The sequence below is a fragment of the Myxocyprinus asiaticus genome, chromosome 43, assembly GCF_019703515.2.
Source record: "Myxocyprinus asiaticus isolate MX2 ecotype Aquarium Trade chromosome 43, UBuf_Myxa_2, whole genome shotgun sequence".
Lineage (NCBI taxonomy): Eukaryota > Metazoa > Chordata > Actinopteri > Cypriniformes > Catostomidae > Myxocyprinus > Myxocyprinus asiaticus.
In genome coordinates this window covers 6,220,855-6,244,783 of record NC_059386.1, presented here as the reverse complement: position 1 = coordinate 6,244,783, position 23,929 = coordinate 6,220,855, and the positions used below count along the sequence as shown (strand labels likewise).

Here is a 23,929-nt window from a genome sequence, read left to right as displayed (position 1 = left end):
TGGTGCACTCAGTAATTTTTTGAATATATCATCTTGGACTTACAGTGACACCTAGGGGAATGGATGCAGCATCATTCAAATGCAAGCGTTTTTATTTACCAAAGCCATTGTAGAAATTCACTATTCACAGTCAGCCAGGATTAATTTAATCGCTGGGTTAAAGTGTCCAATAACAGGGCAGTTACTGAGATTAAGCGAATAGAACTTGGCTGGTCATGTGATTCTATCATGGCAGCCCCCATGTGCGGACCTTCTCCATATAGAATAAAACAGCTTTTATAAGATAACTGATTTGACTAGAGTCTTACATTTTATGTGAGTGGTCATGATTTTATACACATATTTCAAAATTCAAATTCATTTCTTTAGAAGTAAAACTTTTTAAATGGGAAAAATTGCATCTTTAACCCTCCTATGGTTTTGAAAAATGGCACCTCCCTTTGTTATTTGTGGTCATTGTGTACCGGAAGGTTCAGATGTGTAACATTTTTTTGATGATGATGATGATACCATTTCTTCTTCCCTGAAATAACATTAAAATTATGCATTTCTTTTGGGATTTTATGCTATTTTTATCTTATTTACATCTAAACTTTACCATTAATTTGCATATAAAAATAAGCACATTTTTTATTTTTATTTTTATCATTCAGAACCTACACTTCTATAAGTTGAAACCTGAAGAAAATATGAGAACGTGACATAAAGTAGAGGCAGATTGCTGCCATCTGGTGAACAAAATATAAATAACATGATTACAAAACTATGTCATGCCAGTAACAGTCAGTAGATGACTGTAGCCACCTATTGTGTTGTCTGATAGCTTGTAACCTAATTTTATATTTTATCACAAGATATGCATTTAGATATATATTTAGACATTATCAAACAATTATTTGTTTAGCATTTTTAAATTGATTTGAAGTTTTTGTAGTTAATGTCATTATACTTGCAATCAGACCTGACCATGGCATTACAAAGATTAAGACACAGATTAAGCATTTTTCAACCAATAATTTATTTCAAACATAAAAATGTAATAACTTAAAGTAAATGCATAATAATGTCAAGAAAATGAACATCAAGAAACAGAAATTAGCTGCAAAATTCTGAAAATTAGAGTATAAAACAGAAGAATCAGTGTAAACTGTGTGTGTGTGTTTTCTGCATTGTGAGTCTGTTATCATCTCACCCCTTCATTTCTGTGTGTGTGTGTGTTTAGCATTGTGACTGAATGTTTTTTTTTTTTTTTTTTTTTGACAAATGTAAAAAAAAAAGCTCTGTGTTGTAGTCTCACCAGTTCATTTTTGTGTGTGAGTGGGGGTGTGTGTTTTGCACTGAGATTCTTTTAGAGTCTCACCCTGTAATTTTGTTTTGTGGTTGTTGCATTGTGTCTGATTTATTGATTGTATTCGACAGATAAAAAAATAAATTGCTCTGTTTTTTTTTAACTTTCCCATTCATTTTCAATGGTCTCAATTTTGACTGCAAATACCAAAGGTGTGTTTTTTTTTTTTTTTTTTTTTTTTTTTTTTTACCGACCACTTGGACTTATCGAATCAAGCCCATTTATTCATTTTTTTGTATGTTCAGATGGCAAAAAGAGCAAAAGTCACCAAGTCTTGTACTGCTCGGATAAAGCAAATCATTTTTATTAAATGACGAAAATGTTTTTCGGGATTACCGAATACCATAGCCCTCCTATGGTATTCAGTAATCCCGAAATACATTTTAGGGGGATCCCAAACTTCTTCAGTCTGACAAATTTTCCCAAATTACTTCTGTTATTGTCTGCATCTTTGCTTCTTTATGTAGGTATTTCCAGGGGAGAATTTGAGCCAACCTTTTCTATCACTTTTTTTCCCTTATTTAAACTTTACATGTTATATGAACATGCACACTTAATAATAAAAAAGTTACTCATCAGCTTGGCAAATTCATTGGCAGAGTTTATTCTCCTACTAAAACAAAATATATTACATGCATGTGTATGAAACGTCAGGAAATAAAGACCATAATTATGTCTTTAAAGAAAAGTTATGACACCATTATCTGGATTCTTGAGGAATATATCATGCAGTCTTAAAAATTTAATTTAACATGTTCATCTGCTAACTGATATTAATTAACATGTTTCTACCTCATGCATGTCAATTCTCTGACAGCATCCCCACAAGTTTACCCTAAATACTTGGACACGCACATTAAGGATAAAGTGTTAGGGTTTGAGAGACCCCAAAGCGCTTTTCAGGTTAATACTTCCTGACTTTTGCTTATACGAGATCTGATTATAAACAAAATTTCAACATAATAACATGTTTTAAACTGCTTGAAAAATGTTTTATCACCCATCACAGGTAACAGCAAAATTAGCTGCCTAAGTTACAGAACACTTACAGGCAAAACTCCCTCCTATCTATCTTTCATAATCCTGATAACATCCTGTGAACGTGAAAAAGTCATAAAACCACAATACATCATTACATCCTGTCTAGTATGCCACAATCTGTAAGTGCTCATTAAGGCGTCCTGCCCATTAAAAACTAGATAAATAACATGCCAAAGACTGGCATGACCCCTCAATGTACTGTAGATGGCATTGAACAAGATAAAATCAGGTGACTGTCTTTAATTTCATTAATGCAAACAACATACTGCAAATGACAATGTCCCAAAGGGAATTACTACAGTGGCCACATAGTAAACATATTTAGAGAGAAATATGGTACACACACACACTGATATGAGTGCATAGCTGTTCTCATGTGCTCGAGCTATTTTGGATGTGTGTGTTTCTCCAATGTCAGTGCAGCTACACCCTGCTGTATTAATATGCAGTATGGACGGCATTGTGAGGTTCACATTGCAGGTCAGGTGGACATCAGGCCAGAATCCACTACTTATAACTTCATGCCTCACTTCTATAATCATTTTAAATCCTTTCTTGTGACAAAATCTTTGGTTCTAATGGTTCTAAACAGCACCACAATACACTCAGAAAAAAAGAATGGTACTGTTAAAGGTACACTGGCCATCACTGGTGTGTTACTGTCATTGGGTACATATTTGTAGTCTTAAGGAGACAAAAAGGTACTTTTGTTTTTGTTTCCAGAGGAACAAAACATATAAATGTACCTTTAAAGGTACACAATAGGTCCTCAGGGTACAATTATGTACCCCAAACGAGTTATACATTTTAACTAGAGGTTCAGTACAGAAAAGGTCCCCTTAAGGGTACCACTGTAGTGAAGGCGGTTGTACCTTCAGCAGTAGGCTACTATTTTTTTTCTGAGAGTGTGGGATCATTTGGTTTGTAACAATAATTGAACGCATAAACAGAACCCTGCTTTTTAGATTCCACATAGAACAATAGTCTATTATAGGAATAAGGAACCTTAAACCTCCAACACAAAGAACCATTTCAGCACAAAATAGTTATTTAGGTCAAATATCATTGAAGTCAACGTGAAACACTGTTCACAACCCATTTTACTTCCATAATATAATGTATTTAAAAGTTAAACAGAATATTTAAAGATAAAAAAATGTTGGGTGGGATTTGATTTTATCCATCGAGGATTGTGAACAGTGTCTCTCATCGAAAAGTGAAATGTCGCACACCAGAATTGAGCTACGTGATTAGAGGAGAAGGGTTGAAAAGTAAGAGGGACTTGTGACATTATCACAAAAGGAAAGTCAATTCAGTGGTTGAGCAAGACACTTTGACATTTTGATTTAAGATTACGAAAACAAAAGCTGTGTCCCAAATGACACACTATACACTATTCACTTACAAAATATACTATTCACTCAGCCAGGTAGTGTATGAATTTTCAAAGTGTAGTATCGTCCCAGCTGGAACACTTAAATTTTTTTTTTTCTACACAGAAGCATTCAGCGTTTAACAGCTGATGGAAGTGACATTTCAAGCGCACGTGATGTGTTGCTGCTAGCTTTAGCTTGTTAGCCAATCTCAGTTCAACACTTGTATATTAAACAACGTACATATTCACACAGCTTGGGGTGATGGTAAAACAGTCAACTCACATTTGTAAGGTGCTGTATCCACTGAAGTTTCGCTAGCTGCTACATTCTTCATTATTTACAACTGTTTTGTCAGACCAGCAGCGCAGCCAGGTAACTCCACCCCTTCCGGTATGTACGGCAAGCCACGTGCGCTGAGTGCATGAAGTGTCCAACATTTCACACTCTATTTTGACGGCAGAAAAAGTGCATCATCCGGGTACTTAAAGTGCACTTCTTTTTGCTGCATTTTCAGTGTAAACATACTACTAACACTACTTACACTACAAAATGGTGTAGAATAGTGCAGAAGTGTACGGATTGGGACGCACCTAAACATTTTTCTTTGGAATAACATGCAATGATGATTTGTGCACAATAAGACCAGGAACATGTTTTAAGAAATTAAAGAGGGTCAGTTGTGATTTCATGTGGAATTCTTAAATGAAACAGATCTCCAACTTTACTTTTAACAAATTCCAGAAAAATTGAATTTCACAATGGCTTTTGATTTGACTAGAGAGCATCTGAATTAATCCAACAAGGAGATTCACCTCATTCAAACCACCATCTTGGAAAAGTCAACATTTCACAGTCTGGTCTCATGAACATTACGTGAACGTGGCAAAATTTTTGCAAATCAAAATTACGTGACTTATTACATGTTTTGCTACAGTTTCCCAGTGAAATGTCCAGTGGGGTGCGCCAAAAGCGAATGAAATTGTGTAGGAATCAAACAAAGGCTTTAAATGTGAATATTAGATGGAGGTTTTAATGAGTAAAACGAGGCGCGTCGTTAGGTCAAAACGAGCCCCGAATGATTTTGGTCCAGCCCCGAATGTTTTTGTTCCAAATTGCAGGTGTTTGAGTGGAACTGAAGCAGGAGTTAAGAAAGTGTTGGTTATTGCAGTGGTTTTCCTGCAAATTTAATGACATTCATCTGCCATTTGGCACTTTATACGCGCTAAATATGCTTCCTAATCTGAAACACGTGCGCAAGTGTTGTGCGAGCCATCACAAAACCACTTGCGTGAAGCTGCCTGGCACCGCAGCGCGTCTTGCGCACACAGCTCTCAATGGCCTGAGGCATTGACGTGCACCGCAGTTGCACTGTTCTCCAGACGAAAACCAGGCTTGATGCGCTCTGCTCTATCCTACTGTATCTCTGAAGCACGTGCATCATCTGGGCTTCCTTCGATATCTCGGTGCTTACAACAAAACTATTGCAACCTATTTGACTAAATCAGAATTGTCTAGTTTAAAACACTATGGAGAAAATCAAACATCTCAAAGAGCTAGACAGCACTGATGAGGTAAAGACTTAAGACTAGCTACATTGATCTAACCACAGTAATAATGAGCCATCCATGGTCTTACCTGCTTATGGTATTGCACTGTAAATATAAGGGAATGTAAATGGGCTTTAATGTCTGGATCCAAGAAAAATTATGGACCAAGTTTTCCTCCTGTGTAATGGGTGTTCTTCATGAATTATGTTTAATAAATAAACTCGCCTTGTTTGACTATACGAAGAGCTTATTGAAAGGAAAACATTATCTGGAGTAAGAAAAAACATTTTCACTAGCACAGTCCCAACTCAGTGAAGTGGTCTACTCACGGGTACAGTAAGAAAATTTTAGTCTCATAACTAATCTCAAAGAAACATGGTGTTAATTAAATTTAATTTGATTTCACATGGCACCTTAAAGTAAAAAATAAATAAATAAATAAATCAGTGTCAAATTCAAAATGTTACGGATGCTTAGATGGAAAATAACTAAAATACTAAAGAAACCTTAGAGTATCATTTAAATAACATGATTTAAATCAAAATACCATGGTACTGTCACAGCTAGCTACTTTTATTTATTTTTTTAAAGGCCATTGTGAGAAACTTCAGCAAGTGAGGTTATGTAAATACTTGATGTCTAGAGACATCATGGGACAGCATGCCTCCGGACCCCCCTAAAAATAAGGGAACACTATTTTACTTCATAGGTGAATCATTAAAGGCTAGAAGGCCAAAAACACCCCTCCCATGTGGAAAACAAAATATAATGTACATATTTTTTATTTCTATGCATTCAGAGATTATGGTTGGATACTAGCCCCTAATGTAAATCCTAATTCAAATAAAATCCACTGTTGTTGTAGCGCCTCTAGTGTTAATTTCACCAGGAAACAGCAACGAAATGCAGAATTCGGCACGTAAATATTTAGTTATAGTTAGTTATAGTAATGCTCATTCTATTAGACTAGGTTGACATTTCAGGTTGAGCTCATATAAAGTAATTACTAGCCAAACTACTGTCATTACATTGACAAAAATATAGCATATAACTTTACAAATTGGTGAGACGGACTCAAAACAAAAATATATACTGTATCTTTCTCAGGTGAGAGTGCAGATGACACTTGTTGCAGGTTGCATCAGTCAATTTACTTGCAAGTGTTTACGGGTGGATCTTGACGTTTTAAAAATGGTGGGCAAGCTGACACATCACGGTAATTAGCAACAGTTGCTAATTCAGCATCTATGTATTCCATATGGTCAGCACTGCCTTTGAACATTACATTTATACAGCACTTTTCTGACACTACACTCAAAGTGCTTTACACAGTGAACAGAGGACTATCCTCAACCACCACCAGTGTGCAGCATTCACCTGGATGATGTGATGGCAGCCATAGTGCGCCAGTATGCTTGCCATACACCAGCTATTGGTGGAGAGGAGAGAGTAGAGTTATAGAGCCAATTAATGGATGTTGATTATTAGGAGGACATGACTTATTAGGGCCAGTGGGGGGAATTTAGTCAGGACACCAGCATCACACCCCTACTCTTTTTGAGAAATGTCCTGGGATTTTTAATGACCACAGAGAGTCAGGACCTCTGTTTAACATCTCAGCCGTAGGACGGTGCCTTTTTAGAGTATAGTGTCCCCATCCCTATACTGGTGCATTAGAACCAACACAGACCACAGGGTGAGCACCCCCTGCTGGCCTCCCTAATACCTTTCCTAACAGGTTCATTTGACAGCAGCAGGTGTTGACCGGTCACATTGTTTTCATGTTCCGACCATGCAAAAATCTGTGACTTTTATGACCAAATGCAAATGCCATAACATACATTCCAAGGTTTGAACCCCTGACCGAACATTTCAGTGAGTACTGTGTGGTGTAGTGGTTAAAGATTTGGGTTGGCATCCTAAAGTTTGGAGTTCTAAATCTGACATTGGTTCATCCTTAAGTTATCACCACTGTGCCCTTAATCAAGATTCTTAACCACATTCATTTTGATTATCTGAAATCATTGCTTTCTTTCAAATTAGTTAAAACCACTTATATACAGCAATACTGCTTGAAATAACTCATAAATATATTTATTTATTTTTATTTTATTTTTTTTACCAGCATGAAACCATTTATTCACATATTAACAGCCTGTCATAGTAACAACTTTTCATGATCCAATCAATTACCAATGGATAAAATCAAGTCCTGCCCTAGTCAAGTCAAGTCATTTTTATTTTTATAGCGCTTTTCACAACACACAGTTTCAAAGCAGCTTTACAGAAAATCATGCTTTAACAGACAATGAAACTGTAATATCTATGAAGTCTTTTATAGATTGTAAATTGTGTATAAAAATAAGTAATTAAATAATTAAATAATAATTGTATTGAGAACCCCCATGAGCAAGCCGAAGGCTGCTGTGGCAAGGAACACAAAACTCCATAAGATATTGGTTAATGGAGAAAAATAACCTTGGGAGAGACCAGGCTCACTGTGGGGGCCAGTTCCCCTCTGACTAAACAACATGAATATAATGCCAATATTAGTTATTTATGTGCAGTGCAAGTCATGGTTTAAAATTGGTAAACTAAGTAAGTGTTAAGGTCCAGTGTTTTAACAAAGATTTAATATGAACTGTGAGATTAATGACTAATGCAATTTTCCCCATTTAATATCCTGTGTAATTCAGAAATGTCAAATTACATAAGTAAAATGGGTTGCAAATGTTCTAATTTGAACTAATATTATCAATGAACCTTTAATAAACCCTTGTTTTAGTATGTAGGTATATGAAATAAAATGCTGTTTAACTTAAAATATTTCTGTAATTGCAAAAATATGTGACTGCTATAATATTTGTGCAAAGGCAGTTAGCAGAAAGGCTTTTAGTTACAGCAGGGTTAGTTCCCAAAACTCGTGTCAGAAACGCAGCTGAGCCCCTCGCACTCATGAGCTCTGGGGATCCAATCCCACCTGAGGCATGTTCCTGCTTCCCAATCCCACCTCCTTGAAAAATGCAAACCCAGAGCCAAACCATCAAAGGCAGCTGCTTCTAAATTTAACCCACTAGTAATGGCTACCTCGCCTGTGCTATGCTAGCAAAAGCTCAGTCTAAATGGGGCCCGAAGAAAAGGTCTGGTCCTGAGCTTGACTAAATGAATCTGTGTAAACAAGTCAGAATCACTCAGGGTAAGCACACAGAATCAAGAGGAAAGTCTGCCCCCCCCAGGCTGAGCCCGCACGCAATCACCTCCGCCCAGTGTACCGCAATTAGCAACCCATTGACTTGCCTCTCATTTGAGCTAGCAATATTGCCTCACTTGTTGGCCCGTAAACAGAAGCTACAGTTTTGGACCAAACGACTACCCTGTGCCACAACAGCCTGTGGTTTGAGGCCAAGAACCTGGAACATAGCTAGTTAGCTTAGCGCTAAACTGACAGTAACAGCATTGAGGGAGTGGTGGAGTAAAAAAGGAGTTTTCTGGCAAATCTATAAAAAATATATATTCTTTTATGGGATAATGTCACTCTTGTAAACTCTTATTAAAAAATAAAGTAATATTCAAACAGTTTGTGGTTAGTGTTTTTGACACACAGGTCTTCCTGCTGTAAAAACAACAAATAACAAAGCTGGTATGCTAGTCTTAGCTGGATTCCCAAGCTGGTCTGGTTTACTGGTTTTACAGTGGTTTTGGGTACTTGTCAGTTGGTCAGGCTTGGAGACCAGCAGGCTGACCAACTAAACCAGCTAAGCACCAGCTTGGCCAGACTGGGAGACCAACTAAACCAGCCTTAACAAGTTATGACTAGCTTGGGCAGGCTGGGAGACCAACTAGACAATCTTAAACGAGTATTTATGATGCAATCCCAGCAAAACTGCATGATAAAACACACTATACTGATGGAGATATAAATGTTAAGTTAACTGTGATATAATAACCATTAAACTTCTCTTGATTTCAGTGATCTACCCGAAAGTATAGCCTCTGTTTAAGGTTATTTAAAAAACACAACTGCTTGGCAAACATCAAGCAGCCCACAGACTTTGCTTTTCTTGAGTGCATGGGAACTGAATGAAGTCCAGATAAAGTGTGTGGTTGGGATACACAGATGTTGGATGAATATTGACTGAAACAAGAAACCCTAAATTGTAAATCTATGGGCAAACTCCTGAGGTACTTTGCTTCATGAGGGCAAGCCTAAATGAAAAGCTTTCTAATAAGCGCAGCATACAAAAAATGGGCCAACTGACAATTATAAACTCATTGAACAAATTTGTGCGAGCTTAAGTTACAACATCAGCTGTCTGTTATTATGATAAAACTGTAAGTGCAACAATTTGTTTAAAATTTCACTCTCTGTTTGTAAGTAAGTGTAAAGTCAACATGAAATCAAAATGGACCCTATTTACTTTCTTGATGCATGTTTCTGGTCTAATTGTGAACAAATAATTGCTGCACATTATTCCAAAGGCTCAAAATTGCTTGTCTTTGGAATGTTTTCCCCAAAATAACTAGCTCTGAAGTCTGAAACGACTTTCCATTTCATCTGACATCATCATGATGGTGTGGGCAGAAAGAATAGCCAAACATATTTTATCCACTTCTATCCAACTAACTGTCTGCTGCTAATTGCAACCACCACATGAACCTAGCATTGCAAAGAGATGGCAAGGACATGAAGTTTTTAGCTGTTCTCTATTCTCAAACTAACCTGGTTGTGGACAAACATGGCTTGAATTTTTAAGCCTGATTTCATGAAAATTATGTGATTGTGGCAAAATTATATTACATGGTTCCATATGTTTATTGGAACAGTTCTGAGTTGAAATGTTCACCAGGGTTAACCCTAAACCTAACCTAAGCGAGTAAAATTTTTCCCAAACAGATGAGGTTTTTTAAGGTTAATGCTCAATCAAGTTTTAAATCAACAAAATCTACCTTCCTACCTTAACCCTAAACCTACACCAAACCAATAGTGTCTTAAAAAGTAAATGAGAATTGAAAATTCTCTGAAAATTGCTGAAGTAACTGCGTCCTTTTGTGGTGCTTCTTTGTCACTTCCGGCTCTCATGTTGACTCGCATGGTCTTTAGGACTCGTACCCCGGTCCTTTGCATCACAAGTGCAATGCTTTATCAGTTGAGCTGCTACATAAATGTATTGTGCTTGAAAATGTAATTGGTTGTATAATGCAAACCTTAAAATGTTTCGCTTTACAAGTCATGCACTAGAATAGAAGTTTTTAGATGTAAAAAGATAGCACTGTGTATGGAACAAGGCGAAAAGCATGGGTTTATGAACTGATCTTCTGCCGTTTTACTCATGGTTTGTGTGAAGGTGAATAAAAGTAATTGCTGTTGTAGTGCCTCTGGTGTTTATTTCACCAGGAAAGTATTGTGACATGTAAAAAGAGTCACGTAAAAAACATTTTGCAAAAATGAAGGTATAGAATTGTGATTCTATTAGATCAGGTTGGAGATTTTTGCACTTTGAGGGAGGAAAATCTTTTGTTTGTGTTTGTTTGTGAGGCATTTCACTACTGAATGCTTCCAAAACTTAAAGGCAACTCGAAATGTGGTTCAATGAGACTCTGTCCTTAAAGTCAAAATGAAATCTAAATTGACCCTATTTATTTCCTCAATACACATTCCTGGTCTTATTGTGCACAATTTATCAGTGTGATTTCCGTTTCTACAAAAAAACAAAACAAAAAAAAAACCTTTTGTCTTCAACATGATGAGTTGTTCACCTTATTCACCCATGCTACCATACAACATTAACATTGGTTTGTGGAACTATAACAGCTTTCTGTTGAGCTATCGACAAAACAGACAGTGCAAAGTTTCACCAGCTCATCCGTGTCACTCTTTTTCCCTAGTATAAAAAAGAGGAAGCCCACATGTTGTTTCACACTATGCTGATCAAATATCAGTCAGTTTGAGTAACTGACATATGTAATGCTTTGTCTAAATGACTGTTTTGGAATAGATGGCTCGAAGGGAATTTCTTGGCATAACTTGATGTATACCATGTAACATACATAGCTGAATCAACATAATGGTAAAGTGGTTTGAAACAAAAACAGCAACCATTAAGTTGATTGAAACACACGACACACCAAATACCAGGGTAGTGCGTACTAGAAGCAATCTTTCTAATGTGTCCTTTCAATGCATTTGCAGTTGCAGGCATGCAGCTGCTGTCTCAGTAATCCTGCAAGAGTGATTCACAACACCACGCCATCACTACTATAAGAATTTACACAATATACACGTCATTTCCTTCACATCTGTTTTTGGTATTCTGCTCACAACTATCAGATGTGGTACAAGTACTGAACTCTTGCTAAAATGCAGGAAAATTGTCTCATAATTACTTTCATTCTAACTATTGAAGAGTAGCCTCCACTTTTGCAAAGTAACTCTTGATGTCAAAGCAATCGCGCAGATGGTATTTAGATCATCTCTTTTTGTTTCACGAACCAGTCACCTCCCTAATGCTTGAGATGCTGCCAGACACTGTATAACTTTAATTATTTATGTTTTCTCCATCTAAGCGCAGCACCATTACCGGTAAAGGCCCCCTATCTCAACACTTCACCTTTCGCTTAGCAAACCTCATCCAAAAGGTATTAGCTAGTTACAGTTTAATGTTCATTGTTTAGATTGGATAGACTTTTAATTAGTGGTGTCTGCTAAGGCAAGCATCACTTAAATTATTGCTCATACTTAAGGTTTTGGACTTGAATGCACCCCAAACCCCTAATTGCTATGAATAATACCTCAGATCAAGATGCTTGTTTAGGAGGGGTCTGCTATTACTTTTCAAAGTAATCCAACTTCATTTTTTTGCCTGACGAATGATAAAATGGGTGAAAAATCACATAGATTTAAATTGAAGGAGGGACTCGAGCCATATCTAGGAACCAGAATATTGAGCCTTGGGGGTGGGCCAATTAGTCTTGGTCCAGTGAACAACCAACCAAGAACACCCTAAAACCATGCTGGTGAGATTTGCATGGGCATGTAAAGTTCACATTTTCTTCAGAAAATGTAAAAATCTAGTTACTTTTGAACTAAATGCTATGACTGTGCAGTCGCACAGATCTTAGTGTATACCAACATATGCTGGTACCTTAAGCCTATTTTTAAGATTTATTTGTATTCTGTGGATTTACAAAGATGTTAGCAGTGTGGCCAAAATAGTTTTCCATCTGTTGCACACTGCTGATCTATGCAACGGGGTTGACCTTGTGCCACATTTAGTCCCTCTTAGCCACATTTCAAAATTCTTGCCCTCTGGTTCATAGGGTGATTTGTCAATGTTAGTTCTTCTATCAATGAGACCATGCTTGCAAAAAACTTAAAATAAAAAGAACAAAAAAGAGCACCAAAACCGATGAGTTGTCATGTAGAATGAGTCAATCGTATCCATTCTTTTTAGGACAAAGTTTCCTGCGAAAAAACAAAACAAACAAAAAAACAGCCTAAGCTTGCTGGTCTTTGCTGGTTTAAGCTGGTTTTAGCTGGTCTCCCTGTCTGACTAGCTGAAAAGTGCCCAAAACACTAAAACCCATCAAAAAGACCAACCAGACCAGGCGTAGCCTTGTTTGAGCTGGTTTTCTCAACAGGGTTCTGATTTCAAATGGATCCTAACTACAGTAGTTCACTTGTCCTGAAATGTTTAGTGTTGGGGAGATTAGCTATGAACATATTACCAATGTCTATGTTGGTATCACAGGAAAAAAAAAAGGTTAAGGAAAGAATATAAGAGTGGAGGAACATAGTGAGAACTTACCGCAAGGGCTTGGAGCCTTTCCTTATGAAGTTCAGCTTCAGCCATCCTGGAAAAACAAAGGCAGAATTCTCAGTCACTGTGAGGTTGGTAATCCCAAGTGTGTTTTAATGTGTGTGGGGTGTTAGGTGAGCAAATGGAGGTACACACACACACACACACACAGCCCTGGTCCTCTGAAGTAACTCAACCAGTAAAAGACACAGTGTACTGAGAGCAAGATTCTCAGTCACTGGCCATGTGTCTGCCAGACTGTTTCTCTCTCCGATTCTTTCTCTCACTGCTTTTCTCTCTCTCCTCCTACCTACCACCTCCTCCGTCACTGGCCGTGTATGTGCATGGGGGGGGGGGGGGGCACAGCGAGGGGAGGGTGTATGGACATATGAAAGAGTCTTGAAACCGCCCCCTGTGTTGAGCAGAGAGCTACAGATGAGCAAGCATAGCAGTGACTAAGGAGGGAAGGACAATACTGTCACACCTAACTGTGACTGCAAGTGCTGTGTGTGTCTGCCTGCTGGGTTGGAAAACAAAGGTGTGCCATACACTGGGGATATGAGCCGCTGCAAAATCTTCCATCTGCCATTTTTTTTTTTTTTTTGCTTTTGTTCAACAATATTTGATGAGTTAAAGGGATAGTTCCCCCAAAAATGAAATTCTGTCATTATGTTGCTTCCGAAAGATCATGTACCCTGAAATTGAACCCATTCTGCCGAATTACTGACAAGTCAGACACTTGACTCATCAGACATTTTTGTATCAATTCAAACATGTTCACCTTTTCCTCTAGCACCATTGATTGTGCATTGTGTGAGCAACCTTCGAGATATGGGTTCTGGTCTTGTGAGGACCAGGAAGTGAACTCGTTCACATAAACAATGGTGAGTAAAATTACATTTTTACTCCACTGATAGTTATGTTTAGGGTTGGGGTTTGGGTGATGGGGTAGAGATAATTAAAATAAAAAAAATGCATTCATGTTGACTTTATTGCATCATCTACAACTAAAAATAAGACTTGCTTTTTGCACCACCCTGTAAACATTACACCCGGAAATTGGAGCTCACGTGTCCATACGTTCAACCACACTTCCAGCTTCGGCCTCTGGAGGAAGTGGTTCAAAGCACAGACCAGTTTCAGCAGCAGAACTTTTGACCTACTGTCACTAAATTCACTGTGCAATTAGTCTGTTCTCAGATGTTATTTGTGCCTGCAAGCATACAAATCTGGTGGCTCAAGATGCGTGCAAAGTTTGACGTCAAACGTCACTGGTTCATGGCAAATGCGATTAGCGTTACAGTGAAGGAGAAGAGTTTCAGTCAATGATGGCATAAAGTTCAGTCTATTCCTCATTCAAAACTATCTTACCACTTGAGAAAACTTGGAATGTAGCTCACAAGTTGTATGGACTACGTTTATGGTGCTTATTTTGGTCCTTTTGGTAGCATGACAGTCCCTGGTCACTGTACGCTTTCATTGTATGGAAAAGAGCAGTGGGAACATTCTCCAAAACTTGTAATTTTGTGTTACACAGAAGAAAAAAAGTCATATAAACATGGATAAACGTGATTACAGAACATGAGTAAATGATGACAGAATTTTCATTTTTGGGTGCTAACCCTTAAGGGACTAATTGTTCTTATTTTTCAACTATTCTTGTTTTAGGAAGTAGATGTTTTTATTTCTGTGAATGTATATTTACATCACCTTCAGAACATGAGCAGAATACATCTGCAAAAAGTTGCTGACTCTAAGCATATCTACTTTCTCTGCAAACATGGCTTTCTCTTTTTGGACAGCAGCTTCCAAAGTCTGTACTAAACATTCAAATTTATCCACCAGTGAAGCCAAAAGGAGCAGTAGGGAATGAGAACATGAGGGTCCAACTTTCTTTCCCCATCCAACCTTTCATTCAACTCCAGTGGAAGGATACAAAAACTCCTTATATGGTGAAAAGGCCAAGCTATCTGACTTTGGAGCATTCTGCAAGAGGAGAACTCATTGGAATGGTGAGAAATGCAGTGAATGAAATAATAACAAAATGTTATGACCGGTAAGTAACAACTACTGCCTACTGTTGCTATGTATAAGATATGGCCAGTTCTGAAGGCCAGCCCACGCAATACTGAAACAACCATCAATTTATACTGGAATAGTAACATCAACAGATTAAATCTAACATGCTTTATAGTGTGTTTAATTTAGTTGCTCTCACATACTCATTGTGCACTGTGCACTATTAAAAGTAATTATTCCAATGGCATGTCAAACACAACATAGAAAAGCTTTACAGGCCTGTAACTGTATGTCAAAAATAGTTTTGAATTATATTACCTTTTAGACAGTAAATAACTGGACACTGAAAAAATGTTAGCCTAAAAAATGTGCTTCACTGGTTTGATTTAAATCACATATTATTTAAAAAAATATATTAATATCACAGAATCAACCTTAATACATTAAGTTACTCCAACAACATGTGTTTAAGAGTTATATTAAGCATATTTCATTTAGGTTAGAATTATAGGTTAGGTTATATTCTTCATACTGTAAATAAAATTAAGCTTATTTTATTTAGTGCTATTAAAATTACATTGTCCCATAATTTAATGAGATTTCCCCCAAACTTCTCATTACTGTAATGCATCCAGAGTTCCCATTATAATTCCCATTATTTTCAATGCACTCTCTTATTAGATTCTCATTACTGTAAAACAGTAATAATAATTGTTTTGCTGGATTATAATAAAATACTTCTGTAATACAATGATTTTTAATTAAAATCGGCATAAATTAAAGGCACTATGACAAATACTACCTTGATGTATACATAAAATATATATAAAGATCAAGAGCAAGTGAAACATGGTGCTGAAATAAGAAATGGCACAAGAGAGACATTGAGATAACTAATAATGATAAACATTATGTGAGTGGTTAGATGCCCCAGTCGTTAACGTATAATCTAGTTTAAAGTGATTAGTTCACCCAAAAATGAAAATTTTTCTCAATATTTACTCACCCTCCTGCCGTCCCAGATGTGTATGGCATTCTTTCTTCTGCTGAACATAAACAAAGATTTTTAAGAAGAATATTTCAGCTCTGTTGGTCCATACAATGCAAGTGAATGGGTACCAAAATTTTGAAGCTCCAAAAGGACATAAATGCAGCATAAATGTAATCAATAAGACTCCAGAGGTTAAATCTTTATCTTCAGAAGTAATATGACAGGTGTGGGTGAGAAACAGGTCAATATTTATGTCCTTTTTACTATTAATCTCCATTTTCACACTTCTTCTTTTGTTTTTGGTGATTTGCATTCTTCATGCATATGAATTTTCCCTACTGGGCAGGGAGGAGAATTTATAGTAAAAAATGACTTAAATATTGATCTGTTTCTCAACCACACCTATCATATCACTTCTGAATTCATGGCTTTAACCACTGGAGTTGTATGGATTACTTTTATTCTGCCTTTATGTGCATTTTGTAGCTTCCAAATTTTGGTACACATTCACTTTCATTGTGAGGACCTACAGAGCTGAAATATTCTTCTAAAATCTTTGAATTCAGCAGAAGAAAGAAAGTCATACATGTCTGGGATGGCATGAGGGTGAGTAAATGATGAGAGAATTTTTGGGTAAACTATCCTTTTAACTCTACCTACAGAAGCACTGAACATCGGTGGATGGAGGAAATTCCTGGAGGTTCACGTAACTACTGGAAATAGGCTGAAAGCCACAAAACACACACAGTGCTCACAGACGGAAGACTTCAGAAGCTGTGCAACTGAAGCAGTTCTACAAACGTGTAGAATAAATCATTCAACAGAGGCCTGTGAAACATTCGGGCCGGTTTGTTTGGCCACGTCAGCACTACAGAATGAGAACCTGCACTACTTTGGGCTGCAAGTCAATTCAATTTCAAATCCCTCTCTTTAAAACTGAAGCGTGTCATTTCTGCACCACTAAATGCAATTTAGTACCACCAAACAGAATTGAAAAGAATAATAGGACAGGTTTCCAAAAAATACTGCCATCTTCCATTGGTCAGACAAAATGATAGCCTCGCCCCAAACTCGTGTCATTGGTTTGGCCAATGTTGATGTGTTGGGATGGTTGGGATGCACAAACAAACACTGTTAAATGTACAAATTATTTACTTATAGTTGTCTAGGCATATTAAGCTGGAAAAGGTCAAATTAATCCAGCATCAAAAATATTACATTGTTAACTTTAACATAAAAGTTTATTTTCCAGTCAGTTAAGATAATACATTTTAGAAATTGAAAACAGAGACTTCCCCAGAGTTTTCAAAGCAGTCTCAAAAGTGCTATATATTCCTCTTCGCACTAGTTCACTTGTGTACAGACTGTCTTTCCCCCCGCTGCCCACTTTACTTTCCATATCCAGCCAGCGACTGCAACGTCATCAGTCGGCATTACAGACAAAAGCAACATTGTTTCTCTGGCACAGTGACCTCATCCCATGAGCCAGCGAGAGCAGTAATTCCATCCAGATGTGCAGAAGTCCAAACGCTGGGAATCAAATAAACGCAAAGTAAAACGACCCTCGAACTCTAAAAGTGAAACACACCATCAGTGGGCTGCCTCATTCCTACTTGCACTATTTGGATAAGAAAACCAAATTACTCACAGACAGATAGACTAAAATGAGCTGCTGTTTATATGCTTTAAATTTGTAACTTTCTGTAGTCATTTAGGCGGCTATAATATTACTTCAGACATTTATGCATATTTCATGAAGGGTGTGAAACATGAGTTTGTCTTTGTAGAGATGTCACATAATTAAGTTCATGCTTAATCACACCACTGTAAAATATCTTAATGATAGGAGGGGCTCAGACTTGCAGACTGGACATTATTTCAATAATATATATCAACTCTAGTCCTTTATATGTCTCTATTTAAAGATGAATGCGGAAGTAATGGTACTAGAAATCTTGCATCCAATGTTATAAACAGAAATTAAAGTGTTTGATTATCATGGATGATTATGTAGAAATAAGTCAACTTTGAAGTGTAAAGATTATCAAGACTGATCATTCTGTGAATTTGGCAACAACAGGTCAAAATTTCCACTGCTGAAATCGGTCAGTGCTTACTGAAATTCAAACGACTGCCCCCAGTGGCCAAAGCTGGAAATGTTGTTGAGGCGAAAAGTCTACAAGGTTGTAGCTAAAGCAAGTTATCATTTTTGTTGTAAATGATATAAAACAGTAAACAGGAATGCATATTTTATTAACCCTACCCCCTAAGTAGGGTTGTCAACTATCCCGTATTAGCCAGGACATCCTGTATTTTGGATGAATTTAAGACATCCTGCATGGGACGCCTGCTGACCCATATTTAAGTAGTGAAACGCTCAAGGGGGAAATGTGGCGAAACGTCCCATATTGAAGTCATAAAGGTGTTTACCGTATACAAGCCATGGTCTGATGGCGAAATGGACTGTATTACTTGCACTGAAGCAAAAAATGTCTAATAGGTAATGCTGCTCGTCAGTAAATTGGCTGAATGTGATCGATTTCAGCGTACATGAAAATTCATTAGCAGCATGCTGATTTCCAGTGTGATCATGTTGCATTATTGTTTGGTAGTTGGTCACTTCCTGCAACAATGAACACATATTTTATCTGTAATTAAATTTTACACTCCTATTCATGGCACTCATGTGGAAAATACATTAGGTTGAATCCAGTTCACAATATATATACAGTGATGAGACAAAACATTATGACCACTCACAGGTGAAGCAAATAACATTGATCATCTCCTAACAAGGCCACATGTCAAGGTCTGGGTAGATTAGATGGTAAGTGAACAATCAGTTCTTGTAGTCAATGTGTTGAATGCAGGAAAAATGGGCAGGAGTAAAGACCTGAGCGACTTTGACAAGGGCCAAATTGTTATGGCCAGATGACTGGGTCTGAGCAATTCTTAAATGGCAAGGCTTGTGGGGTGCTCCCGGTCAGCAGTGGTGAATACCTATCGACAGTGGTCCGAGGAGGGACAAACTGGCGACAAGGTGTTGGGCACCCAAGGCTCATCGATGCACATGGGCAAAGAAGGCTATCCTGTCTGGTCCAAACTGACAGAAGTTCTACTGTGGCACAAGTCACAGAAAATTTTAATGAAGGTTACTGGAGGAATGTGTCACAACACATAGTGCATCGCACCTTGCTGCATATGGGGCTGCATAGCCGCAGACCGGTCAGAGTGCCAATGATGACCCCTGAGCACCTTCGAAAGCGCCTACAATGGGCACGCAAGCATCAGAACTGGACCTTGGAGCAGTGGAAAAAGGTGGCCTGGTCCGATGAGTCCCGTTTTCTTTTACATCATGTAGACAGTCGTGTATGTGTGCGCCATTTACCTGGGGAATAGATGGCATCAGGATGCACTGTGGAAGACAACAAGCCAGTGGAGGGAGTGTGATGCTCTGGGCAATGTTCTGCTAGGAATCCCTGGGTCCGCCCATTCATGTGGACGTCAATTTGACACGTGCCACCTACCTAAACATCGTTGCAGACCAGTTGCACCCCTTCATGGCAATGGTATTCCCTGATGGCAGTGGCCTATTTCAGCAGGATAATGCACCCTGCCACACTGCACACATTGTTCGGGAATGGTTTGAGGAACATGGTGAAGAGTTCAAGGTGTTGCCCTGGCCTCCAGATTCCCCAGAACTCAATCCAATTGTGCATCTGTGGGATGTGCTGGACCAACAATTCTGATCCACGGTGGCTCCACCTCGCAATTTACAGGACTTGAAGGATCTGCTGCTAATATCTTGGTGCCAGATAACACAGGACACCTTCAGGGATCTTGTAGAGTCCATGCCTTGGCACTGTTTTGGCAGCATGTGGAGAACCAACAGCATATTAGGCAGGTGGTCATATTGTTTTAGCACATCAGTGTATTTATACATACATTATATTAGGGCTAGGAAATGTAACGCATTAATTTTTTTGAATAAATTGTATGTAATTAATGCAGAATCTGTTTTTTTTTTTTTTTTTTTTAAACTTCACTAATGTTTTACCCCACGTCCTGTGGCAAAAATTGGCATATATAAATTTACAGGATGTACACACTTGACTTGACTGCAAATTCTAGCACAAACACTGATTGTGTGGAGCAGTGCATGGTTATTCATTACATGCGACGCATGTCCCGGACCGATTGCTTTAGTGGGGTAAAGTTTAGTTTAGTTCATGAATTGCTTTTGTAATCGGTTAAAAATTTTTAATGAATATGCTTCTGCGCTGACTTTTGAGACATTTTTTATGCCGTTTGCCAGAGTAAGAACATTTTAAGTGCCTTTTTTATTTCACTCAGAAACAGAAAAATAGGGAGCAAAACACAAAAATCGTATAAATTATCATATTTTGATCCGTTGAGTACGTTTTTAGTAAGTTAAATAGTGCACATTTTAATTAAAGTAAATACAGAGATTTAAATTCATTTTGACATCCATATAAAATGTAACAAAGCTAGGCTTTTCTTCATGACACTTACATTGACAATAAAATCTGTAATGTTATCTTAGGTATGTTCATTATTTAGGTTAATAAATACTTAATTAACTAAATTCAACATAGCTTACTACTGTTATTCTAGTACAGTGTTTAAAAGGCTCAAAGCTCAATACTTTGAGCCTGTTAAAGACTAGACTTATTTTTTGTTAGTACTGTGTTTGTATTGGCACTTTGTGCAAATTACCTTCTGGAAAAATCGCCACAATAGGTGAATAATTAGCAAAATACAGACCATACATTTCATAAGAAACTTCTCACACATGTACTAACAACCTGTTTGTTTGCTGAAAATAACTGATCATTTAGGCAATCGTACAATTGTTATGGTTATTAATGAGCTTCACAATGTTGCGCAATGTGTTTTATAATATTAATAAGGTGTTTACTGTATATGTCAAGACATTGATTTAGGGGTGATTATGGGCCATTCATTAACAGTGATTGCAAAAACAATCATCATCCAGAGTAATCACTTCTGGTTCATTTGTTTAGTTTGTGGCTCAATATATAAATAATTTTAAGTGTATACCAAATCACTGCACTGCTTTTACATGTGTATTACAGAGATGTTTAAAAATATAATTTTTTTAATTTAATGCCAAGTTTGTGTGAGGTCCATTTATTTCATTACTCTTCAAAAGTGAATTTTTTAGGTCAATATTTTTTAAATTCTTCATTCTATAGATGCACTTGGTTTAGAACGATTATGAGGGGCTGTTTATCAGGAAGCTGTACTCCAAACGAGAGAGTTACACACAGGGCCTCTGCTTGCTCCCCCATGATGTCTGTATTTGGTCTGGATATTGTCACAGCTCTTCCTCTGGTTTCTCTCTCAACAAACACTTTAAATATATGAGTGCTGCCAGTTTGGGGATTATAATATTTAACTCTTATGAAATTAACTAAACCTAAACCAAGAGAATTTAACCTCTAAACTGCATGTGATTGACTATAGAACAATGGCAATAGATCCAGTGCATGTTCATTATAAAATTCACAACATGATCACACTGAAAATGGACATGTTGCTTCCAAATGTTCATGTACCTTGAATGTATTTACCTTTCCCTCTGGTGCTACTGATAGTGCGTTGTGTGAACAATCATTGGAAACCAGGAAGTATGTTCACATAAACAATGGTGAGTGTGATTTGGAGGTAGCACTTTTGCTAACAGTTGGTTTAGGGTTGGGATTTGGGTTATGATGATTAATAAAATATGCATTCCTGTTGTCTGTATTATCCTCGTGCGACCCTGCATACACATGCATGGAAGTTGTTTTTTTGGCTTCGATATACGCAACGCATAATTTAAATACATTTAAACCGACTGATTTCAGTTCAGAAGAATCTGGGCTGACAGTAAAGGGTTCGACAGTAAACATTTCAACGCACGGAGTCATGTGTCCAAACAACATGACACGGCTCACAGCAGAGTTTGTCTTTGGGAGAAATGGTGTGGAGGTGGGTGTGGTCAAGCGCCGTTCTGTGGAGAGTGAGGTCTGGGAAAGCTGAGAGGTTAAGGATTTACACCTGTGCTAACACCGGTTTGTATTTCCAGTTAGCTGTGGCGGAGATAAAGTGGAGGAGAAGGCGGCAGAAGAGAGAAAGTTGGAGAGAGAGAACAGGATTCGCCGGCTCCCTGATACACCACCAAGTGGTCCTCTGCCAGCAGGACTGCCTCTTCCAGTGACGTCGGACGGTGGCACTGGACCCACTCCGCTGTCCCCTTCGGCAAATGGTCAACGAACTGCTCCAGTACCATCAATAGGCCGACAGGTGTCACGGAGCTGTTGGGCGAAGGCGAACGGGCGGCTGAACTCACCAAATATCAGCGCCTGGAAGCGCTGACGGTGCTATTCTGGGTTACGGCAGACCCATTGCAGGATGGCTCATTTCAGGTCAGAGTACTCCAGCAGACTCGTAACAGGTAGCTGTTGGGCCACAAGCTGAGCCTTCCCCGACAACAGTGGCATTAAACTGACTGCCCACTGTGCGCGGGACCACCCCGACCCCTCCGCAGCATGCTCAAAAAGTTCTATGAAGGCTTCGGGATCATGCTCAGGTCCCATTTTCATGAGTGGTATCTGAGGCACAGTGGGCATGGTCAGGGTCGCTGCTGGAGTACCCCCTTGTGGCAGCAAGCTCCGGATCACCTGTCGGTCCTCCAACTAGGCTTGCATCAGGGCCAGGAACCATTGTTCTTGCTCTGACTTCAACTCTAGGAGGGCCTGTTGTTGCATCTGGTGGATGCCGGCGAGGAATCCATGACAGCGTTTTCCTTGATCCCAGGTTTCGGCACCACTGTAACAAATCCCTTAGTTCCAGGGAAGTAGGAAGCGGGAGACGGCGTACTGCATTCCAATAAATAGTAATTTATTTACAGGATAACTTGTTGCTTTTCAGCAACACACTCTACACACACACACACATGCGGTTCAAGCACGATTCTCTCTCTCTTCTGCCACCGTCTCCTCCCCTTTTATCCTCGCCACAGCTCACTAGAAATACAAACAGGTGTAAGCACAGGTGTAAATCCTTAACCACTAAGCTTTCACAGACCTCACTTGCCACAGATTGGCGCTTGAACACACCCCTGCCTCCACAAATGGCAACAAAACTACATCTGGTAAGAAACCTAATTACGTTTTTAACCTGAAACCTGTTTGAGTCCAAATATTAGAGTCTCTAGTTTCATACGATATGCCATTTTTAAAATTTGAGCGATTTAGCTTGAAAAGCCACTCTGCTAAACACAATGTACTGTAATGTGTACTTAAGCACATTTTCCCCTTAAAAATCCTATATTTACTATGCAATATCACATTGAGGATCTATCGATTCATCCAAAAGCTGAAAAATTTGGCTTTCAGAGGCTTTATATGGAGTTAGGGTGAAAATAAGTTGCATTTCGAACTGTTCAGAAAAGTTCAGTTTCAGCCTGCAGATGATGTTTGGATCACTCAACAGACATGGGACAATAGTAATCAATAAACAGATTCAGAATTTATCATGTATCATTTTATTTTAACATTGTTGGCAGTGATTGGATGATGCTGGCCATTACTTTGAATCAGAATTATTTATGCTAATTTCTGATGTAATGTCTGTAACGTCTCAAAAATATGACTAACCAACACTCCTAGAAACGTCATAAAAATATATGACTTTCTACAGCTTGTTATTATTAAAAATTTCACAACTTAGCCCCACTGTCCATATATGTTGCCATCAATTTCTAGGAAAACTATTTTGTCTTT

General features: G+C 38.1%; 1 protein-coding gene across 1 annotated transcript in view; it reads right to left on the bottom strand.

Moving 5' to 3' along the window:
* Nucleotides 1-23,929, bottom strand: part of LOC127433392 (paralemmin-2-like) — a 75,610-nt gene that overhangs the window by 40,588 nt on the left and 11,093 nt on the right. The window contains exon 2 of the mRNA XM_051685258.1: nt 13,118-13,163. Coding sequence (XP_051541218.1) covers nt 13,118-13,163 — 46 coding nt within the window. The remainder of the gene's footprint in view (nt 1-13,117; nt 13,164-23,929) is intronic.